We start from the raw sequence: 27,601 nt of genomic DNA, 5'->3' as shown, positions 1-27,601 counted from the left end.
TTCATTTTAATATTCAATTACATGTACAGTCATAAATTAATACATAAAGCATACGTTTATAGTATGGATTTTTTGTCCTATTAATATCTGACATGAATCATCATTATAAATGCTGTTTGACCCATTGATTTTTTCTGTTTCTGAGCAATTGCATGTATACACAAGTTTCATATTATGCATACTGTTGTTGTAAAATGATGCCCTTTATGGGTTCTTGATTAGATTAATAAAATTCTTATCTTATCTTATCTTATTCTTATTCTGATGTGATGAATCAAAATCAAAACTCTTCTTACCCAGGGTATTTCCTTTACAGAGGCATTCTGCTTGCCATTCAAACATTGCTGTAATTCCTTTACTGTGATACTGGTTTAACACTGTTTCAGGAAGTCCCCAGTTGCTAAGGCTAAGTTTATCTCCACTAATGTTTAGAATAGAAGATTTTTCTAAGTAAAAACAAAATAGATGAAATGAATATGCACATACACAATAAATCTACCATGTTAGAATATTTGGTGTTTCCCCGTAGGCCATTCAGCTTCATGGAATTTGTTATATAGATGTGATGCTATAATTGCTTGAAACAAAGTGTATTTTAAAATTTCCTCTGTACAAATGTGCCAATATGCTGTATGAAATTTCTATGGAGAGAACTTTCAAATATTCTGTGTTTTTCCCCTTGGGATTGATACTATATTTACAAGGAATGCTTTTGAAATTATACATGATAACAAATATCCTACATGTCCTATGCAATTAAAAAATAATTCTAAAAAGAAATGTAAATCATTATTTGAAGAGAGATGAAAAAGCATGAATTTTTAAATAACCAATAAAAATATTCTTACAAGCTAATCTTAAAATTGAATAAAACCATTGTATTCTTACCATGTAAATCTGATTTTCTTTTCAAGTTCTTTTCACTCCTATCTTTTTGATTATTTTTATGATTCTGATCTTTTGTCGGTTGTTGCCTGGCAGCACTTTCATCAATGTTTACATCAGGTTGATGTGAATTAGTCGCTATTTCCAATAGAGATGTCTTACATTTACTGACAACATTTTCCTTATCATTTTCTCTCACAGAAGTGTTTTGTTTCAACAATTTATTTTGTTGTACTTCTGACTTTTTTGCACTCTCAAGACTAGGGGATAAAATTATATCAGATATATTCATAGAAGTTTCAAGTGTAAATAATGATTTTAACAAATGATTTTGCCTCTTAACATGAGATGCTGTCAGTTTTAATCCTTTACGAGAATTAGGGGTCGTTTGAGGAGTTGAAGCAATCTTTGGTGTCTGCCATGAAATGCTATCATCATTTTTTAGATGATGTACAGATTTTTTAGTACTTTGATTACAATTTTTTCCATCTGTTGAATAATAATCTCCTGGTGACTTAAATACGTCATTATTTTTACTTGATGTACTGGTTCCACTTGGTGTTGTAGGGTGGCTCTTCATAACTGGAGTAACTTGTGCACCAGTTAAAGGTTTGCTTCTAAGAAATCTAGTTGAAGCTGCAGCAGCTGACTGTGGTTTCAAATTGTCTGCTAAATGTTTAGCGAAATTAGCTCCAGAATTAAGAGTTGTCTTTTCTGAATCATAACTGATCAAATTAGTCGCTGAAGTTCTTGTGATTGATGACTTTGACGTTGAATGAATAACTGACTTTGTCGTTGAATGAATAGCTGACTTTGTCGTTGAATGAATAGCTGACTTTGTTGTTGAATGAATAGCTGTCTTTGTCGTTGAATGAATAGCTGACTTTTTGGTTACCGGTACAAAAGCAGATGTCATATTTGTTGGATTTGCTGGTGACTTGGTTGTCTGGATCTGAAGTTGACATTTTCTAGATTTTGGGGTATTAGTCTTTTTGACAATGAAGTTTTCCTCCATCTTATCCATTACATCCAGCATTTCAACATCCAAATCAGTACAAAATGACGAAGAGAAAGATGCCATCATGTCTTTGTTTTGATTTAACTTCATGTTGGTAGTCTGGTCCTGTTGAAAAGAATGTTATTAAAAATTATATATCGGTTCAATAATTAAAATCCATCAATTATGAAGTAAGCTTCAAAGTGGGTCTCATTGGGGTCTAAGGATGATGCAGGATTGCCGATTTTTTAAATGCGTGACACGTGAAAGTCAAATTATTGTGTCGTGAAAACGGGAAATGAGGTTTTGCGGGACCCGGGAAATGACAAAAAATGAGAATTGCTTACCTATATAGTGTAAGCGGGATACGGGAATCTGACAAAACAGTAAGCGGGATCCGGGATCGGAACCCCCCAATGAGACCCCCTTCAAATTCAGAAATAAGTTTCCAAAATTCCAAATTTCGGTTTGATGTAATATTAAATCTATAATTTTGGGTCAACCAAGTGACAGACTCAGTATATGTGCTGTTTCAATATTCTTTTTTTCAGATGCTTTACAAGCTAAATGTTCTTGAATGAAGGTAAATACAAATTCTAAAAACCTTGCTTTTTTTGTGTTTTAGTATCGAATGGTATTTCCTTACCTTATTTTGATTTCCATCTGTGTTTTTTACTGTGGAATTTGGGTTCAAACATCTGAAATAATACATTTCCATATATTTATTTTCCACATGTAATGATTAATCAAATCAGAAAATATAAAATAATGAAGAAATAAAACAATACATCTCAAGCTTAAAAACAAAAATTTACAACATTTTCTTTTATTTCTTGCTAATTATAGCACTTTTTTTTATAACGACCATCATTTTTGCCATTAACGAAATAATTTTTTTAAATGAAGAAAGTATTTCTGAAAAATTTAAACACTGAAATATATAGAAGTAAAAAAATCACATTGTGCAAATTTTACCCGGTGAAAAGTAAGAGGCAAATTTATGACCCAATTTTGAAAGCTCCAAGGAATACAACCGGTGTTGTAATTTGTTGTTATAGGTAATTTGATTATCTGATGGGTCATTAATGGGAGGCATTACATTGGTGTCAATTTCTACAAAATATAACCTTTCGTTTGTGGCAAAAGGTTATATTTCATTTTGGCCAAAAAATAAAAACTACACATAGCAGTTAGACAGTGTATGTACACAAGTACATGTACATTCAATGACATTATAGTCTAACTAGTGTCAGAACAAACTTGGGTTTTATTCCAGTGTATAATGCTTTCTTTTAGGTTGTATGACCAAAGCAGAATTCTGTATAAAAATTATTATGAAAATTTTCTGAGTGTATAGTGCCATCCTTATGGTTAGGATTTTGGACCAACATGTTTTATCATGCAATCAAAAACGGTCCTTCAAAGTTATCATTATGTCCCTTTTGAATAAAACAATTTTATACTTTTTAACTGTACTATTCATACATGTCATAATATTGGCACAAATGGGGCGTATTGCATTTCCGCTAATTTTTCAAAATCCCAATACTACGTTTCCGCAAATTTAAAGTATACGTTTCCGCAATTTGTATTTATTACTTTTCCGGAAATTTACCTGGTAATTTATAAATATTTGAATACAATTATATAAGATAAATATTTTATTTTATATTTTACTTTAGAAAAGGTTCTAATCTTATATCTTCAATAAATAAGATATAACTTGTTGACTCTGGTAAGGATTTTGGTAAATGGCTAACACATTGCTTTGGTTTGGCTTACTTGCCAAATGACATGATTAAAGCATGCTTTGTTAAATTGATAGCCGATTCTCCATCTGACGGTAGATGCATAAAGTTTGCGGATTACATTTTGGAGGTTTTTTTTTAAAGATAGCAATTCTAGATTTCCACAAACCATTTGGGTATCACCTCCTTACCCCGACCAAAAGAGAACAACAAATGGTGTCGAGTCTTTTCATGCCCACCCGAAAGAGCAGAATACGTGACGCAAGCCATCCTAACACTTTTGTCTGTGTCGATGAGTTATTGAAACTGAAAACAACATCTTACATAAAGATGTGAACTCTAACTGTAAAAGTACCCGTTCGGAAATATGAAGAGGAGACGATCGACTTCCTTTCTTTTTTTTATTATGGATCTGCTTTCGATCAACAGGTATTCCATAATTATTTGTGGAAAAGTAATAATTTATTTTTTGCGGAATAGTTACTTTTTTTCCGGAAAAGTAAGATATTTATTTTCGGAAACTTAAACTTTTTTTTCCGGAAACGTCATCTTTTTTTTCCGGAAAAGTAATGCCAATTTGCGGAAACGTAAAACGCCGCACAAATGAAATGTTTTATTTAGTTGCAAATGTTAGAAATATGTGATGTGGCCCTACAGTCTAATAGTAGTTTAAATTAGTGATGAAGTAATGAGAGTGTAAATAGATTAGGTACTACCAGTACTAGATCATGAATTTTACATGCATACATGTATGTACACATGCTGTGTTGTTAAAAATTTGCAAGGGAAAAAAATAACTATCTATTACCACAGATTCTTGAGGGAGGGTAGGAGGGGTACTGATCCTGAAATCCTGAACTTAAAATCACGAAATCACGAAATCCCAGACTAAAAAAAACGAAATCCTGAGGTCCTGAAAATTCCAAAAAAGAATTCCCCGATCCCGAAAGGGTAAATCCCAAAATCCCAAGCTTAAAAACACCTGATCCCGGAGTCCCGATAAAGGTCCTATCCCCCTCATTCTTGAAGATTTGTAAAACAGTACAATGAATATATGTCTTCTATTAATTTTTTTTGTAGACAAGACAGCACATATATAATGTTATTATATGTTTACATGTTTTTCCTTTGTGCTGTTGAAGTAACAGGAATTCTGCCCAGTCTTCTTCTTGATGTCTGAATATGTCCTGTTGCCATGGTAGCACTCCAGAACACTGTCAACTGAATCCATTTCTTTTCATTTTGATGTATAAACCTAGAAGTATGTAAACCATTGTTATACATGTATTGTTATGGTCAAAATATATGGTATTATGTTCATGTCTAATCTAATTGAATGTACGTATACCAGTATGTTTTACTATTAGAGTAGTTGCAGTAAAGCTAACTTAATCAAATTCTCTTGGGAATTACAGCAAAAATGTTTTCTCTTTGTAACATTCATCATGTTCATTGACATTTCCACCAATTTATGATTTGGATGCAACTTTTAAAAGCATTTTTTTTTTTGCATCATTTTTTTTTTCTCTTTCCTATAAATTTTCATTCACCAACACTTATATGGGCACAAAGTCCCCAATAACAGTAGAAAAATCAATAAAAATTTTTTTTTTTATTAAATCAGGAAAATTTCCCGAAATTTTCATTGTACTAATGAACTCAAAATCGTTCAAAAATTTTTATGTCCTGTTTTGAATTCCCACATCTGCGCAGAAATCTACAATGTACTTCCTTTTTTACGGTCTTGTTTGTACATGTTGTATGAAACTTTGAGTGAAATATATATTTATCAGTCTAACGTAACGGTACCCAAATTGCACAGAGTACCCAAATTAGTATAAAATAGGAAGGAACTCAATACTAATTCATTTTTAATAATTGTTTGATATGAAAAAAACGCTACCTGATGGGAATGTTTCTTTATTTACATTGAATATTACCTCATAACTTTACTTAGGCCTAAAAAAAATAATGTTTTCCAATCACCCCCTTGAAATTTTGAAGGGACGGTAGGTAGGGATTTTTTTTTTATAATATTATGCTTCATTGCTGTCTTGGTTTCATGGACACTTTGTTCATTTGACAATTTTCAAGATTATTTCATGTTTCTACTGTATACCGTAGAAAGGGGTGTATAATCCTCAGTTTTTTACCCAGGGAATGAAATTGATGGAAGGGGTGCAGACTATGCAGTACTATAGGATTTCATGACATTTTTTTTCCAGAGTTGGGATACGATGTTGAATGAGGTTTGGCCAAGTAAACAGAAACATCATGTGTTGTCAATGTTATAATGTATTCTTGACAACTCTTTGTATTATTTAGAAATAAAATAAACAATCTAGTGTTGACTTAGTAATTTGCATAAAAATCAGCCTTTGATCCAATGTCCGCTTTGTTTCGGATTTGGTAAAACTTGTGTCATTGCATCTTAATAGTGTACCTGAATATCAATGAAAGATGAACCCTCCAATGATAAAGCCATAATAGTCAAGTTGAAACCTAGTGAAATCTCCCCAAGATCGATTTCGTTTAATGTTATTCGCGTGTGTACAGTACAAGTAAACCACGATGCGCCATTTGGAATATGTGCGACTAGAAAGTATAAAAATTTCCGTATTCCGACTTTTTGTGTTTCACTCTTAATTTATGGACGTAAATGAATCAAGACCTAGCCTAACATTTTTTAATTGTAAATTGTAACCATTAATACTGAAAGTGTAAACCTGAAAGAAGTGGAATTTTGTATACGAAACTATATTTCCAGATGAAAGGTCACATTGTGCAGGTGTATCGTCTTACTTGACATTGGATGAATTTCATTGCTATTGTCAAAAAAGGTGGTCCTTTCTGTAAAATCTAGAAATATTTTTTTCTCCACGAAATAGCCACACTTTCTGCGTTGAACATTGAAAAGGACGCGTTGTGTTGCCATGTTCAAACACTGACAAACGAAAATAACTACTGAGCATGCTCCCGATATATAATTAGCCAAGAAGATTCCACTTTCCAGTACATTCTAAAAATAAGCCTCGAGTTTAAAGTCATAAGAAACGAGTGACCGATGAAAAATAATGTTCTTCCAATTCTTGAACCAATGCATACAAACATCATAAACTTAGTCATTGTTAGTCTTCTATGCTCGAATTTATCATTTTTTTCGTGTAAATTTCGTATAATCGTCAATTTTTTTTTTAATCTGTCAGTGTTGTTGTGAAAATATGGCAGGTAATTAAAGTTCGTGTTCTGAAGCCGAAGTTTAACGATTGTCACCTGTTTGTCAACAATTGACAAAAAATAAACAAAAAAGCATGGAAATTGAGCATGTGTTTAACATGTAAATTCAGATAATAGTTTATTTTAAGGACATCCATGCGTATTGTGGTCACCGGATTTTTACGAGATGGGTCACACTGAGGTCACCTTGCATACGGAAAATATGTCGGGGGAATTGCTTGCTGGAAGGAAGCAATTCAAATAAGTTAACTTCTCCTAAATATGAATAAATTAAAGAATTTTCTTCAGAAAAAAGTATATGTACATAAGTTTTATAATGAAAACTATCCATTGAGTTATAAAAAACATATGCATTATTTTTTTTTTATTTGAGGTTTCTTATGACTTTAAAATTAGCATTGTTTTCTTTTGGGGCGAATAAAAGATCGAGGGACTTAGAATTTTTTATTTTCTTTCAGAAAAAACGGTCCGTAGGGATACAAATTATTTTTTTTCCCACATCAGCTTTAAAAACTTTTGAGTCAGGGGTCTGAAGGACGGTCGGTCGGGTGTCAGACCGGAAACACAACATTTTTTTTAGGCCTTAAATAACTTCACAACTAAATCCCTAACAACAGAACCAAAATGGGAAACGTTACAGTATTTCCATTTCATTTTTAAATAAAAAATAAAATCATACAGACCTCTTCCCTATTCACAGGTAATGTGTATCTCATTTTATACATTTTTCTATCTGACTCGGGTCTGAATTGACTAACCCGGTTCGAATTTGAGAAGACGATGATTTACCCTGTGCCGATTGGACCAGTAGTTGATTTACATGGTGCCGATTGGACCAGTAGTTGATTTACATGGAGCACAGGAGGTTGAAATCCTATCAATGAGGGTCTATAAATATGTCAACTCGACTATCACAGTAGAGCTTCTCTCGCTTCTCTCTACGAGAGAAGCTCTACTGTGATAGTCGAGTTGACATATACTCTCTACGAGAGAAGCTCTACTGTGATAGTCGAGTTGACATATTTATAGACCCTCATTGATAGGATTTCAACCTCCTGTGCATGGAGCCGAAGTAACTAGAATTCCACATATTTGTGATGTAAACAGTCATAAATAATTTGGTCAATGTTACATCTTAAATTCTATGGGGGAAAAGATACAAGTGTACTGTTTCTTTAAAAGTATCAAATAAATGTCGAATTTAGGGACATTAGAAATTTCCAATGTTAACTAACACTAGTTTTGCAGCCTGAAAAACTTTGTTGACTTCAAAAGTCTTTCGAAATTTCCGCTTTCATCAACGTCAAAATTATGCTTGATTTCTAAACTTCGGCTCAAGTACGGACACACAATTCCGGAATTTAATAGAGCAATATTATGTATGTATTTTCATGTTTTTGGCAATCTATAACCTCTGATCAATGCAATTTAACAACCAGTACTCAATTCGATTAATATTTACCCACTATAATCTTGTACTGCAATCCTGTTTAATTGTTTATTAGAAACGGAAATCAAGCGCTAAACTGATTAAGACTAAACTACCGCCAAATTTATAAAGCTGTGTACCACAAAGAAGTAAATAAAAACACAAGAAGGTGCCATTACAGTGACCAAAGCAAAATTTCAATACACTAGAACACTTCGAATTAACGTTATCATTTATAAAAAAATGTCAAAACTCTGAAAGGGCCAGAAAAAATATTGAAAGATCCAAAATAACACTGTAAGTAACCCCAGTCAAAAAAAAAAAAATTATGTTTATTTCAATGATTTTTGTTTTAAAATTAATATGCTGCCAAAATAACTATTCATTAGGATAGGAATTATGCCCTTTACCTGAGGTGTCATACGGTCATCTTGTGCTTCCAATTGGTTTATATTTATCGTGATATTATGTCAAAATATCCTTACATTGCCTTATTCTTCTTCTTCAGGAAGTCCACCCTATCTGCAGGGTCACCGCATTTAAAAATTTTGTTTATTTTTAAAATTGCGTTATTATGCATGTCGTGATACACCTTATTGCTATTTTTCCAACATTAGAGGACATTACACAGGTTCCCGTAAAATATCTTGAGGTAGTCCAAATAATTATGACGTCTGGCAAGGCTGTTTTAATTTTTTCTGGGACGCCTTCCTACGACGTCATCACGCTGAAGCCTTTTTTTACGTCTGATGTTTGAGAGCAAATTTTAGGGGAACTTTGACACCTAATTTTGACAAGAAATTTTCATTGCCAGTTAGAAATTTTTATGTAGTTACAAAGTCCTACCTTTTTTGTTCTTATTGATGTAAAATATTTCCAGAAATAAAAAAAAAAAAGGATTAAATAAGATCAGATTCCATTTGAAGTGGGGAAATATTTATTTTGTTTGGAAATGATTTCCCACAATTACCAACGAAACTTCACTTCTGGTGAATATAAAATTTAAAATCCAATAAAATTTAATAGATCCAAATTTCCAAAACATTCAATTTACAATACATTATCCAGAAATTCAGGTCTGTCAAATTTTAATCGATTTTAAATTTTATATTCACCGGAAGTGATGTTTCTTTGGTAATTGTAGGAAATCATTTCCAAACAAAATCAGGATTTTTTACAAAGCGTCGTAAATTAAGTTTTATGTGAAAACTGTAAAAGCTATAGATCTTAATTGTGTGCTGTGATAATTTAAATGCTGAAGCAATTTTTCCCAACAGAAATAGCCATGAAATCTTCATTGACAGCAGGAACATACATATTGACGAAACTCGACACTGCGGTAGCTGAATTCACCATCAGGTCATAGCTGTAGTTAATAAAGATAGGATATGGAAACAGACATGTTAAAAAATGTAATCGCTTTTATCCTAATAACTTCCTATTATATCAATTAAAGGGGCAATGGAACCAATTTATAATATGTATAAAATTAATACTCTTTATAGAAAATAAATAAAATAAAACAAGTTAAAATGTTGTATTTCAGATGAAAGTAACAACTCCAGAAATATCTTGGCATGAAAGAGATCCAATATATAGTGTAGATTTCCAACCTGGTAATAGAAAAGTCAAAAGAATTGCTACAACTGGTGTAGACAAGTTCATACGTGTAAGTATCATGAGTATAAGAAAATTACTTTTTCAGCTGTTAGAATGTAGATAACTGGTAAAATTTCGAAAACACTATGTTTTTGTGTTCATTTCTACTAATTAACATGTGTTAAATACACACTGACTGTAATTCAGAACTAGAAACTTTGTAGACAGGCAATTTTGTTTGATAAGTTATAGTGCCTGTGTGTGTTTTGGGTTGGTCAGACACCTACTTCCAGTTTTCCACAGCTTTAAATTATGATTATGCTTAGTGAATGGCAACACATGCATATACAAATGTAATCGGATAGTTGTCTCATTGGCAAACATACCACATCTTCTTTTATATATTTTGGTTACATATGTATTTAATTGAATTTATTTGAACAGATATGGGAAATCAAAGTTGGTGATGATGGTAAAGGGACAGTGGAATTTATATCTAACTTAAAAAGACACACAAAATCTGTCAATGTCTGCAGATTTTCCCCAGATGGTAAGACTTTTACATCTTAATATTTATGTTTTCTGTTGTAAAAAAGGTCTGTCAGAAATATATATCATACATATTATAACAAAATATTACTAGTATTTATAAGTTATATAAATCAAAACATAGTTATTACTAAATGCCAAAGAAATATGGTATTATTCAAAAACAAATGATGAAGAATGTTAAGATTTGCATATTTAACATGTTTCAGTTGATAGATGTGTACCCATCTACTAGTGACACCAGCTGTTTTGTGAGTCTCTGTCCTGAAATTTATTCAAAGGAGTTTTAATATACTTCTATAATCTACTTATTATATTGTTAAAATTCCAGGCCTTTAACTTGCAAATCTTCTATTACCATACCTGTCAACCTCTGAAAATGAAAAGTCAGGTCATGACCTGCATTGAGAAAAAAAATCTCAGGTCATAACGCGTACGACATTTTGCGGGCTCAATTGAAGAACAAAAATATGTTTACATATAATTTATATAGTCAATATGTATATGAAACAGCTAGAACATGTATACAAGTTTATTTCAGACTATTGTTATATTCCATAGTAGCAGACTTGGCATTCTTTAAAAGAACTGCACTTGGTTTCAGTTCATAGCAATGCAAATGTGTATTCATTTTTCAGGAAAGAAGAGCACACAGTGTATCCTTATTAAGATCAGCCCTAAACTCTGTAGCTATTTCCTTTACTTAAGAAAATGCCCTCTCACTGTCTGCATTGCTGTTTGGCAAAACCAGTAATGTTTTAGCAAGTTTTGACAAAACAAAAAATCTTGGCTTGTAAAGAAAAATGTCATGCAACTTGGACATTCCTCCCCAAAATGTACCAATGTCAGTTTCAGGGGAAGTGCAAAGTGGAAGTTCATCTTATGGGGTCAACTGAGAGTCACTGAACTCATCTTGTAGCTTGTTGAAAATATTGTTACGTAGCTCAGGTAAACAGTCCTCCATTTTGACTTTTGGTTATCGAAAAAGACCGATAAAACCGAAGGTCGTATTACTTCTAAATACCGGAAACAATTCCGGTCAGAATTCCGGGTGAAACGGGTAATGTTAGAAATTCCCGGGACCCGCCGGGTAAAGAAAAACTCCCGGGTGAGAGGTGAAAATAACGGGTGTCACCCGCAAAAAACGGGTGAGTTGACAGGTATGTATTACAGGCATTGGAGTTTTTCACAAATATCATTAATATTTAAATATTCATATATTTACTTAGAAAATATGGTAATTAGTTAATGTTCACTTGTTTTATTACAGGAGAAGTGCTGGCCACAGCAGGAGATGGTAGGTAGATTTTAACTACATATATTCTACAGTTATAAGTAGTAAAAACTAAAAGTTAAACATTTGAGAAAATGAAATAATATGCAAATTTCATTGATTCAGTTGTTCCTTAAAAAATAATGCAACAAAAAAAATATCCAATTGTTAATTTTTTTTTATTGATTTTTGATACTTTAAAAGGTCATTCACATCTATATGAAATTTTAGTAAAACAAATTTTATAAAAGGTATGATTGGTGAGCAATATCTTGCAGTACATTTTGTAGCCAAATTTGAAAATGCTTTAATTGTAAACACTGAAGTTCTTATTTAAGAACTCTGAATCAACATCAAAGTAGATTTTGCATGATTCTGTATTTATGTTTATACTTGAATAATGCTAATTAAAATATAATTTAATCATTATTTTTCAGACAGTGTAATTGTGTTTTGGAAGTTAAGTGACGTCCCTGTGCCACAAAATAATATATTTAATGAAGATGAAGAAGATAACAAAGAAAATTGGACACCATTCAAAATGTTAAGGTATAAATAGTTTCTGCCTCTTGTTCAATCACCCTAAGAGATTTATTGACCTCTAAAAAGATTATTCAAGAAATAAAATGTTGTAATGTTTAAGTAGCATACACAAGAATTGCGGACAGCTCAGCTGGATGGCCTTATCAACTATCCCACAGAGAGCAGTTACCATTGAATTTTTTTTAACGTTATTGTCTACGGGGAATTATGACCACTAGTTAGATAAACGATTACTTTTCCTATACTATAGATATCATATAAAATTAACAAGTTATAAAGATTGCACCATTTTTCTAGCTTTAAAATGGTGTAATAAAATTCATTTTATCTTGAAATTTACTGGTGTCCTCATCGTGTTGAACGTTGGGTCATCTTCTGGTTGAATATATAGCAAATACGAGGTATACATGTCTACTAAAAAAATCATATTTAATTCATTTTTTATTGTAAATTAAATTAATACCTTATACAATATTGGCAAAAAGTTTTTCTATCAAATGGTATAAAAATCATCATTTTAAAATAATGTTTACTGGTGTCCCTATGCTTTTAAAAGTGGAACTTCATATTTATTTGTTATACAACGATCTACAACGTATATTCAAACAACTAGGATTGACCGTATTCAAAGACGAATTGTGGTTGGTGTTATAAGTTGAATTCTCCATTTTATGATGTGAATTTCCTTTTTTTTACATCCATTATTTAAAATATCTAGTTAATTTTTAAGCAATACATTAATTTCTGTTATAACAAAGATGTCTTTAAAGTACATCAAAGTTAAGTTGTGTGGTTCTGTCGACATCTTTGAGAAGAGTACAGAAAAGGAATTTTTTTTTCTAAAAAAGGCTTTGTCTAAATAAACTTATGTAGTTTCAAGTAACAATAGCATTAATTTGTTATCAATTAATTGAATACACAATGATTGTATTGATTAAAAAAAAATGGTTACATAATCTGAAAAATTTAATTGAAATAGAATATGGATGCCAACGTGAAATGTTAATGTTATCCAAAACATAAACAATGAATGAAAATGGCAAAATGCATCGAAAAACGTTTTTCAGAAAAGCTCCATAATAATCGATCTAAATATGGAAGTATTATATAATACATTTTGTACTTCCATGATCTTAAGGCCTTTTTTTTTTTAATTAGTTAGTTTACGGATCCGCCGACCCGATTTTGTTTAAAAGTGAAATAAAATTAAAATTTTGATTTCGTGTTGTTTTTTATTCCGCCGACCCGATTTTTCCAGTGCTGTGAATAAAAAAATCCGAGGCGTTCCAAAACGTTTTGTCTGTTTCAATAAAGCGTTTGTAGTGAACGGCGTATTTTGAAAAGCTTCGAAATGACGCAGACGAATTCAAAAACCCAACGAGGGAGGACCATGGAGTCTGACGGCTTCATCTACTTTCAGTTGAATATTAACTTTGATGGTCAACGTACTGAGAGCACTTTTATCTTTTATCAAATGCAAACCTAAGCAAACAATCGGCGATGCCATATTCGCCAAGCACGCTGCAATTGCAATTATTAAAGGAGTCAGAATAATGTGTTTGGGTAAGGTAACATATCTTTGGGGGAACTGTTACCTTGTGAGCTAGCACATTTAAATTCTGGCTCAGTGTGTCAGTTTAGCATTTCATTTCTCATTATCATATTCTCATCCTAATTATGCATCTGATTAGCCACTAGACATTAAGGTTCATCATAAGGAATTGAAAAATATGGCCGTGTTTACACCTCAAAAATTACTATGAGTACAGACAAACTGGTACATTTAGGAAAGTTTTAAGGCATGGCAGGAACTAGATATATAAAAGTTATATGAAGTCTACGTTTCAGAAAATGAAAAACTTACCTGCATTTTGATGTGCATTTTTTTCCAGTCTGCAGAAGATAGCAAAATAAACAAACACTCAAGTTTCATTTGATACGGTCCACTCAGTTACACAGTTTAAACCTGTTAAATCACCTATTGTTTACAGGTGTCTATTGTCCATCTATTGTCCATTTAAATCAATACTACTCACAACATTGATTATATGAGGGGAGCTTGTCAATCGTTTTCACTACTTAGTTAATTTTTGCATCTTCTGCAGGAACGAAAAAAAATGGATAGCAAAATCTAGAAAAGTTAATAATTTTCTGAAAAATAAAATTCATTTAAAATTTATATATCTATTTCCTGCCATCCCTTAAAACTGTTGCAGGTGTATAGGTTAGTCTGTACTCAGAGTAAAATTTGGGGTGTAAATACGGCCATTTTAGCCAAAAGGTTATGATGAACCTTAAACAACAATTGACCATCCATCCATCAAATGCAAAGCATATCAAGATAAGAGCTAAACTATTTCTCCCCCTCAACCCCTGTAATGTCATGAATGAACAGCATTTTTTTTTCCTCCGACTCAAATTTTTCAGAACAGTTATACGTGAACAAAAAAAAAATCTAAGATTGCTATTTTATTTTTATTTTTTTTACCTCCTCCGACCCTAACCTTTGACACTAGTTGTCCGTAAACCAACTAATTAAAAAAAAAAGGCCTAACTGCCATATAAACACAAATGTGTCAATATTTACATAGTATATAAGCGTCCCATGGGGCCACGACAAATCCTTTCCAGTGCTGTATTCCAAATTAATACCATATGTTGCTATTTTATCTTATCATGGAAGTATTATATTGAAAATAAAGTATTTCACACACAGGTTCTTATTGAGTGCCCCCCCCCCCCCCCCCCCCCCCCCCCCTTTTTTTCTTCTTTTTTTGTGGTTAAGTTTTATTTGAAAATATTCTTTTCATATTTCATTTTTTTTCTTTCTTGTATATCTCTTATTCTGGCGATATAACCATACTTATTTATATTTGTTGTTCTATATTCTTTTGTATAAGGGCATTCTTATTTCTACACATAAGAATATACAGAGGGTTATACATAAAAAAAAACGTATTTTATTAAGTGAAAATAAATTTAGAAACGTTGAAATATGAACGAATATTTTCAAAAATTGATTAAACAAACAATAAAAAACGAGTGAACTAAACGAGCACCTGACTTTCGTGTGTCATGACATTCCTCATTGACAAATGTTTTGCGCTATTAGATATTTTGTTTCTGTTTTGAATTCTTTCCGTGTATTTGCTTAAGCCTCAGTCACACCTTACCGGATAGACGAACGGACGCCTAACGGATGAAAATAAAATTTGTCCGTTGACAAAACTGTAATCCGTCTGACGTCCGTTGATGTACTGACAAACTAAAACGGACGCCTAACGAATACACAACGGACACGCAACGGATATACAACGGACGAGAAACGGAGACGTAACGGACAGAACGTACATCGAACGGACGAGTATCGCATAAAACGGACACCTAACGGAAGCGTACCGGATAAAAAAGATATACGAAAAAATTAAAGGTGACAATAATCATACATGTACATCGTAAATCGCATTAATATTGAAAATGTTCTGTGTAACTAGTTTTGGTTGGTTCTTCAAACTGCAGCTAAAGGGCAGTGTCTGACCATATTAACTGCCGCTTGATTGTGAAGATGTGCCCTTACTCTAAGATCGATTTTGTCCGATAGTGTAATTTCAGCTCCCAACATGAAATTTGAGGCATTAAACATGGAGAAATAAATTTGAAAGGGGTATAACTTGAAATAAATGGCAAGTAACCCACTATCAACACTAGGGACTATATTCGAAAATCAAGTGACGACAATTGTGGTCTTGGACCTTATATGAATAATAAGAATTCATGAACTTTAAGAAATCTAATTAGCAGTTCTGACGAGAAATTTTCAATTTGCATTTATTCGTTTTAGATCCGTTCATCATCCCTTTTGTCCGTTATACGTCCGGTAGAAGTCCGTTTCACATTCGTTCAACATCCGTTTTATCCGTTAGATGTCCGTTAGAAGTCCGTTGATGAATTTATCTGCCAGACCTCAAACGGATGTATAACGGACACGTAACGGATACAAAACTGAAACGAAACGGACAAGTACCGTACAAAACGGACGCCTAACAGACGTCCAACGGAGATTTTATCCGTTGGACGTCCGTTCAAAGTTTTGAACATGCTCAAAATTTTCCACCGGACAGAACGGACACTTGACCAATAAACCCACAGGAGGTTTACAATCTTTCCTAAATCGCAACAATTTTGTGTCAGGATTTTTGTTTATTTGCGGTCATTACTGGTTCTCCGTTTACAAAATGTATTAAATTTCTGTTCCGTGTATATTTGGTTATAATATGCCTATGGATTCAGAGGCGGTTTTAGGGGGGAGCGGGCCCCTCAAAGAAAAATTGGTCTGAACTACCCACCAAACCATCAATGATTCTGTAATGAGGGGTACCCAAATTGCCTCCATGCTTAAATTTGCATCGTCAAAAGTCGAATAACAGAGCTTTTGTTTATTTTATTCAAATATTTTGAACGTTTGGATATTTGTCCATGCTTACTCTTCTTTTTTAAAGAAATGGATACTTGAAACATATTGTATTAGGTAATTTTAAAAAGATGACGTTTTGATGACGTAAAATCAGACTTTACAGGATCTTACAGCTTCAAGTTCTCTATTTTACAACTTTGTTTTACACCGTTACTTTTCAAATACAATATAAGAGAATGGTCTGTATCCTATAACCTCCTTGTTCATATTTACAAAATCAACAGATAATTTATAATGGATATATCTGCTTTGGATATTACTTCTAAAATCAAGGATCATTAACCTTTATTTGGCTGACCTAGAGTTTTAAAAGTCATAGCGGGGATCCCTTCTAAAATCTATTGCTTCTGGAATTATCGTGTAATTGCTAATATCATTAATTACGCAATATGCCTAACGGCAAATCGACATCTATTGGTGGGGTGTTTGTTATGGGGAGTTATCTTTTCTTATCTACTGGTCACCAGACGATGAGAACAAATTGGGAACCAGGATAGAAAATTAGCACGAGTTATCTCGCCTTGAAATGTCCATAATTCTTGTACATGGCCACAAATTCTATTTCTTTTGGATTTATCAGACAATATTGTTAAAAGGTTATCCTAAATCAAGTGAAAAAGTTGTCAGAATATTAAAGATTAAATTTTTCGGCAACACATGTGAAATACTGAATGTGTTGTGTAAATCAAAATCAAACTTGGAGAAATTATGTGACTTTTCTTTATTTTGTCGATAAGCCAAAAAAAATGGGACGAAATCCTTTATTTGAAATATAAAGAAAGATTATTTTTTTTTGTATCTGACTTCATATTCTGATATTGGTTGCTATTTTAGACCACATTGTGTACAGATTGCACCTGGTTTCATAGCTTAACCTCTCACTTGTATGACAATTACATAACATTCCATTATATTGACCAAAATGTGTGATCAAAAGTATCAGACGTGTATGGTCTAAACATTTGGGGCCTCGTTGACAGAGTGGCCTTAGTACTGTATTTCTAGCCTGTCATTCTGGGGTTGTGAATTTGAATCTCACACTTCTCAGGTGCAGTAGACTCCAATGTTATTTGATTGAGATTGTAAGTTCTCCTACTGAGGTTGGTGGTTCTTTCCTGGCAATCCAGCTTTCTCCAACATAAAAACCCATCAACTTCTAATCACAGCTTATTGATATTTGGTTTGTTATTGGTATGATAAGTGTACTGTGATTTATAATTAACATCTTCAGTCATGGTACATTAACTTTCTAAATGTTTTGCAAAGTTTACATATTTAGATATTTCCACACTAATATAAAAAAGAATATGTGGTATGATTGCCCATGAGACAGCTATCCACAAAAGACCAAAATGATACAAACATTAACAAATATAGGTCACCGTATGGCCTTCAACAATGAGCAAAGCCCATACCGCATAGTCAGCTATAAAAGGCCCCCATAAGACAATGTATAACAATTCAAACGAGAAAACTAACGACCTTATTTATGTAAAAAAAATGAACGAAAAACAAATATTTAACACATAAACAAACGACAACCACTGAATTACAGGCTCCTGACTTGGGACAGGCACATACACAAATAATGTGGCGGGGTTAAACATGTTAGCGGGATCCCAACCCTCACCTAACTTGGAACAGTGGTATAACAGTACATAAGTTGATTATCTAGCATATCTGTCAGAACATTAAAAGCTGTGTCTCTGTGTTTTTTTATTTCAGAGGTCACTTAGAGGATGTTTATGATTTGTGCTGGTCAGCTGATGGGAAAAGAATGATTTCTGGTTCTGTTGATAATACAGCTATAGTGTGGGACATAGTTAAAGGTATGTAATCCTCCAATGCTAATTATGTAATATACATTAATTTCTGCATGTAGATTGTGTAAAAAGTGAAATAACAAAAATTCAGAACTCTGAGGAAAATCCTAATGGGAAAGTCCCTAAGCAAATGGCAAAAGCAAATGCTCAAAGAAAATCACAACTGCCATATTCCTGAATTGGTACACTCATTTTCTTATGTAGAAAACGTTGAACTTAAAGTGTTATAGGAGAAAGAAAGAATCATTGATTTTACATATATATTTTTTTAATTTCTGCATATAGATATAAGAAGATGTGATATGAGTGCCAATGAGACACCTCTCCTTCAAATTCACAATGTGTAAAAGTAAACCATTATAGGTCAAATTATGGTCTTCAAAAGGGAGCAACCTATTTAAAAGGGCCCAAAAAATCACTAGTGTAAAACCATTCAAACGGGAAAACAAATGGTCTAATATATATGAAAACTGTGAAACACTTTTGCACCACATCAACAAACGACAACTACTATAAAAAAGATGTGGTATGATTGTGAAACAATAGTTTAACATCACAACATAGAAAAACACTTTAAAATATCAATTGAAATGGCTTTACTCATTCAAAAGATATAACACATATTAACACAAGTGAATAAATTTGATCTATGATACAATGTAAATTCAAAATGTTTATTTATTAAAAAAACTCATAACATCAGTTTGCACAACTTGAACAGTAAATTAAACCATGCATGCATGGTTTTCTAAAAGCAAACTGAAGAAGAAAGAGATGAATGGTAAGGGTAACCTTTGTCTTGTACCTACTGTCTATTTTGCATCTTAATACACTAGTACTTGTTCTTTTGAAAATATAGAACCTTCCATGACTGCAATTTCCACATTTACTCTACTCCCCTTAGTAGCATTGAAAATATATATCTTATACTATTTACTTTCAGGTGAAAAGGTGGCACTGTTTAATGAACATAAAAGTTTTGTACAAGGAGTAGCTTTTGATCCTTCAAATGAATTTGTTGCTACACTAAGTACAGATAGGTAAGGTAAAAGTAAATATATCATGCAGAACTCTGAATTTCAAAACCTCGAAGTGATCATCAAAATCTGTTTCAAGGTTTTTTTACTATGGTAGATTTCAGATTTCCAAAATATAAAATGGAAAGGAGGGGTATTTGCTTATGCCATTCAATTTCTGATGATATTCATCTCCCAAAGACTCATCAGTGAAGCCCATATCAAAAAAAGTTTAAAAGGCTAAAAAAAAAAGTAGGAAGTTAAGGAGCAGTGGGGACCTCAAATTCCAAAATGTATTGCCAAAAAAGTCTACGGTAATCTAGTTTTCGGGTAGCAAATCATAAGTAATTGAAAAAAATTGTTCACAATGATTTTATAAATGCGATTAGATCAATAATTATATGTTTTATTTTTGTTAAATTCAGAATTTCATGTACATGATGTATTCATTTATTAATGTTCATCTGCCATAAACTATAAAAATGATATGAATGGTGATTGATTCATTGGAGTTCGATATTTTAATAGTAAATTGCACTTTCTAAAATTCTTAACATATTCTTAAACATTATTACTGTATGTGTGTGAAGCAGTTGTCATTGTAAACTCACAAACTAAGAAGTAAACCTGTTGATGGGTGATAAGAATTCAGAAAAATGTATTGCATTATTTTCAAAATAATTTTTTCCTTATACAATTTTTGTTTAATGTCTTCAATTAACACCTTCACATGGGACTGACAGTGACTGATGATTTTTTAAAGGGAGGCATTAATCTTTAAAATGAAGTATATATAGATAACATGGATAATGTATACTGAAAAAATCTATTAACCATATATATAATAAAAAATAATTTGGCAAGCTAAAAATGTGGGGGGGGGGGGGGGGGGGGAGGGGGTGTAAAATGTCTTTAAAGCAGTTGAAACATCTACTTTTATTCCTTTAAAATATATAAAATCAACTACTTGGATCCTCACCACTCATCCGAAAATTAGAAGTACATGCAAAAAAAGAGTGGACAAGTGAAACCTCTGTAGTTAAGAACTACAGCAAAAGATAGTGTTATGAATTGAGATAATTATATTGTATTTTAAGCTTCGACAGCATTTGTAAATCTATGGTATGAAAATTGGTGCGGTCATCCAATAAAGATAAACCTAACAATCGATGTTTTATTAAAATTGTTATTTTTCAGGTCTTTGAGAATTTTTAATCTTAGCAATGATAAGTGTTTACATACTGTTTCAAAGATGTCTTTACCTCAACCAGCAACACAGTCACCAGACAGCCCATCAGAAATTAAGCCCAAGTCTTTCAAAATGTTCCACGATGATACAATGAGATCATTCTTTCGTCGGTTGACTTTCACACAAGATGGAGAAATTCTGATTGTTCCAGCTGGATGCATTGAATGTGGTGACAAATTGATTAATTCTACATATATGTTTTCACGACAATTGCTCACCAAGTAAGTATGGACAATTTATAGGAATTCTGTACATGTTGTATACCAAACAATTTATTTGATAAGGTACTAATCAAAGAAGTTACATTTGGATTAAGAAATTCACATTTTAATCTTCATTCACTCTTCAATTTTCACAAAAATTCACATTTGAAATAAAATCTCTTATCAATTTTAAATTGAACAAACATGAACAAAGAAAAATTATGAAAAGATCTTTTGGTGAAATATTGCTTAGTAAGAAGAGCATATTCATAAAATTCATTGTTATAAATTATGTAGGGCACTCAAATTTAAACCAGCGTCACAGATTCAAGGCAATAGAAGTTCGGCATACTGATATGTAATTATTTTATTTCTTTCAGACCTTCTGTATATTTACCTAGTCCAAATAAAGTAACTGTTTGTGTGCGGTGCTGTCCGCAAAAATTTGAGTTGAAAAAGATAAGTCGACAAGAATCTGGATCAGAAGGTATTCATGTGTAGATTTCTATTCTGTAATTTGTGGATAGATATTGTCTTTATAAAGTCAAAAAGGGGTAAGGGAAAGAAATAAAATCTAGGAATACTGTTGATTCATTTATTTTCCTGGATTGAGGAAATCCTGCATCTTCATGGATTTTTGATTTCATGGTTTTGTCAAAATCTTCATACAACCCAGAAGCACATTAGAACTGCATTGAATATTTAAAGGAGTAAGTTTGGTAAGTGCCATATTTGGCCCCAATTATAAAGTTCAAGGTTACAAGACAATAATTGTTTTAAGTTGCTTGAAGACATGTGAGAAAGCTAAACAGAGCTGTTTTTGTCAAAGTTTAATTCTAACACGTTGAATTTTACATCCCATTTTGGTGAAATTTTACAAAATCAGCTGGATTTCAACCAAATAAAGGATCGTCAACAAGCTTAATATTCAAATGAGACATGTTAAATGTCTTCACAAACATTTAAATATTTTAAAAGATCTTTGTTGTCGACATATGCACTCTATGTTTCCTGTCTATAATCTTTGGAAATTTATCCATTTTCATTGATTTTTTCGTGAAAAATCAATATGAGTACAACTTGGGACATCATAATGAAACGCAGAAACGTAAATTTTTTATCAAAATGGCTTATATTCTACCCCGTCAATGTATTAGCTATAATTTATCGTGATATTAGTCAATAAATCGGAATTTGAAATTTACGCTAAGAAAGGGGGCCATTTTAGGACCTTATCGAACATACTCCTTTGTGGTTCACTAATACCAACAAAATCCATGTAAATTGATATCCCTAGAATATTATTGAATCCATAGTTGGGAAATAAAGCAAAGTTAGTGCCATGAATATCTGTTTATTTTTAACAAAAAACCTGATGGAGAATAAAGAAAATATTTTCTAGAAGAAAACAGTTTTATTATCAGTTCTTAAAAAGTATACATAGCGGGTGTTACAATTGGACTCAGAAACTTAATGATGCCATTTGGCTTTTAATTGATTGTATTTAGCAGTGACTTAAATACTACTGGCATGCAACGAAATAACTTGATAAATTTATCTTGCAAATCAGATGTGGTATGAGTGCATATGAAACAACTCACCATCTTAGTCACAATGTGTAAAAGTAATCAATTATAGGTCAAAGTAAAGCTTTCAACACAGAGCCTTGGCTCACACTGAACAACAAGCTATAAATGGACACAAAACGAAAAACACACCAACAAACGACAACCACTTAACAGGCTCCTGACTTATGTCATGTGCAAACTAATGCAGAGGGTTTAGATATTTTAACAGGTGCCAACCTTCACATTAACCTGAACCAGTAATGCACATTACAACATAAAGACATACTAAAAAAATCAGATTGAAATGGCTTAACTTGATCAAAAAGACGTTATTTAATGAACAGAAACCATAATTAATGATTATTGATGTTAGTAGCTTATTCAATTATTTTCCTTTTCAGATCAGACCAACAATAACAATTTGAAGGAATGGGAGAAATATTCAACAATGTTTAGGTAATTATAATGACTTAGTCAGCTTGAAGAAACCGAAGATGCTTTAGTTTAGAGATGTAATTATTCAGCTTTAATTATACCCCCGCTTTAAAAAAGGGGGGTATACTGTTTTACCTCTGTCTGTCTGTCCGTCCGTCAGTCAGTCCATCCCATGAATATTTTTCGTCGCATTTTTCTCGGGAACTACAATACAAGGATTTCTAAAATTTGGTTTCAGGGTTTATCTAAGTCAGCTATACCGTGTGATGCGTTTTCAGATTGATCACTTGACAACTTCCTGTTTACCGAACACTTGTATGATTTTACACATGATAGCCAAGTTGAAAATTTTTGTCACAATTTTCTCAGGAACTACAATACAAGGATTTCTGAAATTTGGTTTCAGGATTTATATAAGTCAGCTATATCGTGTGATGCCTTTCAGATTCATCACTTGACAACTTCCTGTTTACCAAACACTTGCATATTTTTACACTATTAATATTATCCACTTGTGGCGGGGGTATCAGTGAGCAGTAGCTCGCAGTTTCACTTGTTTAATATGGTATGTCACATTTATAAGATAAACCAATTTAATGAAAGAGATTTGATTAATGCATTATTCTGATCTGCATTGCGCAACATCACATGACTCTTCAGCCTTACATTGAACCTGCCACTCTTGTAGATATGTGAAAGTTTCAAAAGGAATACAAGAAAATTTGAATTGGTATCATATACAGAACACAGTCAAAACAAGTCTTTATATTAATTATAACTTTTTAACGATTTGTTAACACAAAATTTTTCCACAGGAAAAAGGAAAAATCTTGTTATTGATAAAGAAAAACAGGATGGTTGGTGGCTGCCAACAAGTTCAGTGCAATAACTCATGAACTTTTCAACCAGTGCTTTTGAAGTATATTTAATATGTTGATACAGATGACAAAATGAACACCTGATTTGCAATATGATGATTACAATTAAGTTTTAGGTGTAAAAAGTTTCAATGTAAATATGGTATAGACTTGTAATATTTATGGAAAAGTCCATTTCCTGTAAATGAATTGTGTGTTAAATCATTTTATATAATCTTGAATCAATATGTATCTTTTCTTGACAGTTTGCCATACAGAACAGTGTTTGCTGTAGGAACAGAAGACTCAGTATTGTTCTATGATACACAACAACAGATGCCATTTGCTCATGTGACTAATATACACTATCATCAAATTAGTGATTTGGCATGGTAAGATAATGTAAAAATTTGTATTTAGGGGAAAGAGAGGGGGCATCTCAAAATTCACAAAAGATCCCAGGCAGGGTCAGCCATTACATATATATTTCCTACACAGCCAATTTTGCATAGGTACTATGTCTGTACCAAAAACCTGTAGTGCTGGAAATCTACTTTTCATATTCAGTACTATTGTGTTACTCTAAAATTATTGTAATATTTAGGTACCTGTATTTTACAGTACTTGATTTGTAATTTAAGTACTACATATTTTTGGTTACAACGTTACATTTTCAGCATTTTGATAGTATGTCTATTTCAAATCTCTTAAAATTATGATTTTAAACATGGAATATTGTGATTGCTTTGATATTATTGATGTACCAAAATTTTATGTACAAATCAAGTACTGTAAAATACAGGTACGTAAATAGTACAATGATTTTAAAGTAAAGAAATAGTACTAAATATCAAAAGTAAATTTTCAGTACTACATATTTTAAGTACAAAAATAGTACCTATGCAAAATTGGCTGTGTAGCTATCATGACATCTTATTTAGATGTAAACCGCATGGGATTATTTGGATTATTTGTTATATATACTAGTCAACAAAAGAAACGATACATGTCTTCTTTTTCAAGTTAAAGATTAGGTTTTCGGTTTATAGGACCAATATTGAAGGTAGTAATACTTAATGACCATGGAAATATAAATCCGTTGAAAATTTTTTTTTTTTGCTTTCATGATGTCATTTGGGCGAAATTTTAATTTTTTGCCAAAATTTACATAAAACGACAATTTTCAAAACAGAAGTTCGAAATATTGATGCCAACCTCTCATTTAAAGGTAAAGACAATGTTTGCCATCAATTCTTTTTTAAAAATCATACTGTTTCTTCGTTTATTTGTAAATCAAAGTTAGGCCCTATAAGAAATCGTTAAAATGTATACATTATCAACTGACTTACCATAGACAGTATGTGTAAAGTGAAATTAAAAAAACAGTAACAATCTTTAAACTACTCCGAAAGGTTCCAAATTTATAGTATGTTGTTTTCAAAACTTAAGCATTGATTTGCGACCAAAAAACTTTTTTTTTGCATTTTTTGCATTTTTTGAGATTCAAAAAACACTTTTTTTTTACCAAATATTAAAAAAACTATATTTCAACTCATGAGTTACAATATAAACATAACTTGATTAGCATATTGAATATTTTTAAACAAATTTGAAAATTTATTCAGTACTTACAAAATTGTGAGTCAATTTTTATCCAACTTTTTGCAAACATAATTTGCCCCCCCTACGATCATTTACATGGAATTTAGTTACTTTTCGACAGATTTTGATATTCATTTTTAGAAGTGCATAGATTGCAAATAAAAGCTTTTTAAAATAGTGTATCTCATTTTGTTTTAAGTTTAATACTTTTTGATCAATTTTATTCCAAAGTCGTGTATCGTTTCTTTTGTTGACTAGTATAGATCAGAGCCAATTTGGAAATTCATCTGTACAGAAGATGAACATTTATGACCCATTGACATTATGTCATATATAAATGTCTACACATTGGTATATTACCTCTGTGAAACAGAACCCCATCAATATATTTGACATTCCAGAAGAGTGACCCATATAAGGAGCACGTCTGTGTATACCTTTTTATAGGAAGAGATACAATCCCCATTCAAATCAACAGACTTGCAATTGCTATATTTTAGGACTTGTGGTTTATTTTGTGAGCTTTGTTTGCAGTTTCTACAGTATTGTATCCTGATATTGCCTTGTGAATTGTTCTAGAGATAAATTTTTGACAAATTAAAAGCCGTTCCAAGAACAGCTTCTCCTGATTTTGGCAGATGACCTTTTTTTTTACCATTTCAGGTCCCCAGATGGACAGTTTCTCATTGTGAGTTCTACAGATGGATATTGTACCATAGTAACATTTGACAAAGAGGAACTTGGTGTCCCATATATTGAACCTGTTAAAGAAATTATTGAGAAAACAAGTAGTCCTTCAGCATCCTCTGTTAGTTCCAAGGTAATTATTGATCTTTTAAACTTTATATTTGTCAAAATGTCTATTTAATAAAATTATTTTAAAAACTGTAATAAATGCACGGACATTTTTTTACAAACTAATTGTCATGACATCTTTGAACAAACAAATCCCAGATGAAATCTTTAGCCATTTCTGACATGAACACTGTGTGAAGTGGAAATACTATTATGTTGGTATGACTTTAAAGTCCAGTATGGTGCAAACAAAATTTTCATCACATAGATGGAGAATATGAAAAATTCAAAAATGTAGTGACAACATTCATCTGGTAAAGGGTCTAAAACATTACTTTGGACTTTTTAATTAATTCACATATTCTCTGCATCATTTGGTAGCGATTGTTATGTAAATTTGAACTCTACAAGGTAAACTATCTGATGTGACAGTTTATATTGCATTATTCAAACACCTTATTTTGAGTCAGTCTGGGTAGATGTTTCCAATCAGTTAAAGCCAAATGTATCCTTCATAGTCAACACAAATAAGAATAAAGAATATGAAAACATATTCTAGCCTTCAAGTAATGGCAGTATTTCTCAGTTCTTTCAATTCTTACTTTATTTGGCCTTTTTAACTTTTTTGTATTCGACCATCACTGATGAATCTTTTGTAGACGAAACGTGCATCTGGCGTGGTTACTAAATTCAGTCCTGGTATCTATGATACGTCAGTAGAATGAAAATTAAAGTACATTACAGCATAAGATAATGATTTTAAATACATTTATTAAGCTTATTTTTGGTCTCGCTTTTGATATAGTTGTTGATATCTTCTTTTTTTTCTTTTTTAGAGTGAGGAACCAGTTGTCATGGATACAGACAGTGAAGATATGAAACTTGTCTTAGAAACAAGCATTGATGATGTTCAGTTGGCTGCAAGTCCTGTAACTAAGGGAACAAAAACTGACCAATCAGATAAACCCGCAAGTGAAAAAAATCAATCAGCAGAGGCAGACAAAAATAGTGCAAATAAGAAAACCCCTGCAGCTCCATCTACAGGACTTACGATAAAATCAGCAGCAGGAAACCAGAAATCTAGACGTATTCAGTTAATAACATTGTCATCAAATAAATCTTAGAAAAATCATATAGAATGTCACTTTAATGTATTTATAACAATGAAATAAAAATGTATGTATATTTTTATAGTGTTTTGATTTAGTACTTAATCAAATTATAGTTTCTGTTTGATGTTTTCAATTCACCTTTGCTTGAGGCTTTGGACTATAAACTAGTTTATTATACCACCACTTTAAAAAAAAAAGAAGTGGGAG

The 27,601-nt window shown here is 32.0% G+C and overlaps 2 protein-coding genes across 5 annotated transcripts in view; one reads left to right on the top strand and one right to left on the bottom strand.

Moving 5' to 3' along the window:
• LOC134687380 (DNA polymerase theta-like) overlaps positions 1 to 8,374 on the bottom strand; it is a 33,552-nt gene extending 25,178 nt beyond the window's left edge. The window contains exons 1-5 of one of the 2 annotated variants that reach the window (XM_063547635.1): positions 8,330 to 8,374; positions 4,748 to 4,885; positions 2,529 to 2,580; positions 889 to 2,008; positions 297 to 446 (exon numbers count right to left, since the gene is read on the bottom strand). In XM_063547635.1, the coding sequence (XP_063403705.1) occupies positions 297 to 446; positions 889 to 2,008; positions 2,529 to 2,580; positions 4,748 to 4,827 (1,402 nt within the window). In that variant the 5' untranslated portion in view covers positions 4,828 to 4,885; positions 8,330 to 8,374. Of the gene's footprint in view, positions 1 to 296; positions 447 to 888; positions 2,009 to 2,528; positions 2,581 to 4,747; positions 4,886 to 8,102; positions 8,183 to 8,329 lie in introns of those variants that run through there. The other variant, XM_063547634.1, reaches the window with a different exon arrangement.
• On the top strand, positions 8,159 to 27,473 carry LOC134687381 (chromatin assembly factor 1 subunit B-like). Of its 3 annotated transcripts, none has more exons than XM_063547638.1 (13): positions 8,159 to 8,246; positions 9,843 to 9,965; positions 10,340 to 10,445; positions 11,715 to 11,741; positions 12,155 to 12,266; positions 18,460 to 18,563; positions 19,501 to 19,597; positions 20,771 to 21,043; positions 21,406 to 21,512; positions 22,995 to 23,049; positions 24,152 to 24,277; positions 26,151 to 26,307; positions 27,119 to 27,473. In XM_063547638.1, exons 2-13 carry the CDS (start codon positions 9,843 to 9,845, stop codon positions 27,404 to 27,406), a joined length of 1,575 nt encoding a protein of 524 aa, XP_063403708.1. In that variant the 5' UTR covers positions 8,159 to 8,246; the 3' UTR covers positions 27,407 to 27,473. The 3 variants fall into 3 exon arrangements, with proteins under 3 accessions (XP_063403708.1, XP_063403706.1, XP_063403707.1); XM_063547636.1 differs by lacking the exon at positions 8,159 to 8,246 and adding an exon at positions 8,384 to 8,593; XM_063547637.1 differs by lacking the exon at positions 8,159 to 8,246 and adding an exon at positions 8,390 to 8,465.
• Positions 27,474 to 27,601: the final 128 nt, after the last annotated feature.

This window comes from Mytilus trossulus, chromosome 10 (genome assembly GCF_036588685.1).
Source record: "Mytilus trossulus isolate FHL-02 chromosome 10, PNRI_Mtr1.1.1.hap1, whole genome shotgun sequence".
In the NCBI taxonomy this organism is placed as follows: Eukaryota; Metazoa; Mollusca; class Bivalvia; order Mytilida; family Mytilidae; genus Mytilus; species Mytilus trossulus.
Note: the sequence above shows the minus strand (reverse complement) of the source record. Positions and strands in the feature narration are given on the sequence as shown.

Bases quoted from the DNA above. Each gene is read 5' to 3' on its own strand.
- LOC134687381 (XM_063547638.1), top strand. From the start codon at position 9,843: ATGAAAGTAACAACTCCAGAAATATCTTGGCATGAAAGAGATCCAATA. The intron at 18,564-19,500 runs GTATGTAATCCT...ATTTACTTTCAG, and splicing joins AGTGTGGGACATAGTTAAAG to GTGAAAAGGTGGCACTGTTT. The intron at 21,044-21,405 runs GTAAGTATGGAC...TATTTCTTTCAG, and splicing joins TCACGACAATTGCTCACCAA to ACCTTCTGTATATTTACCTA.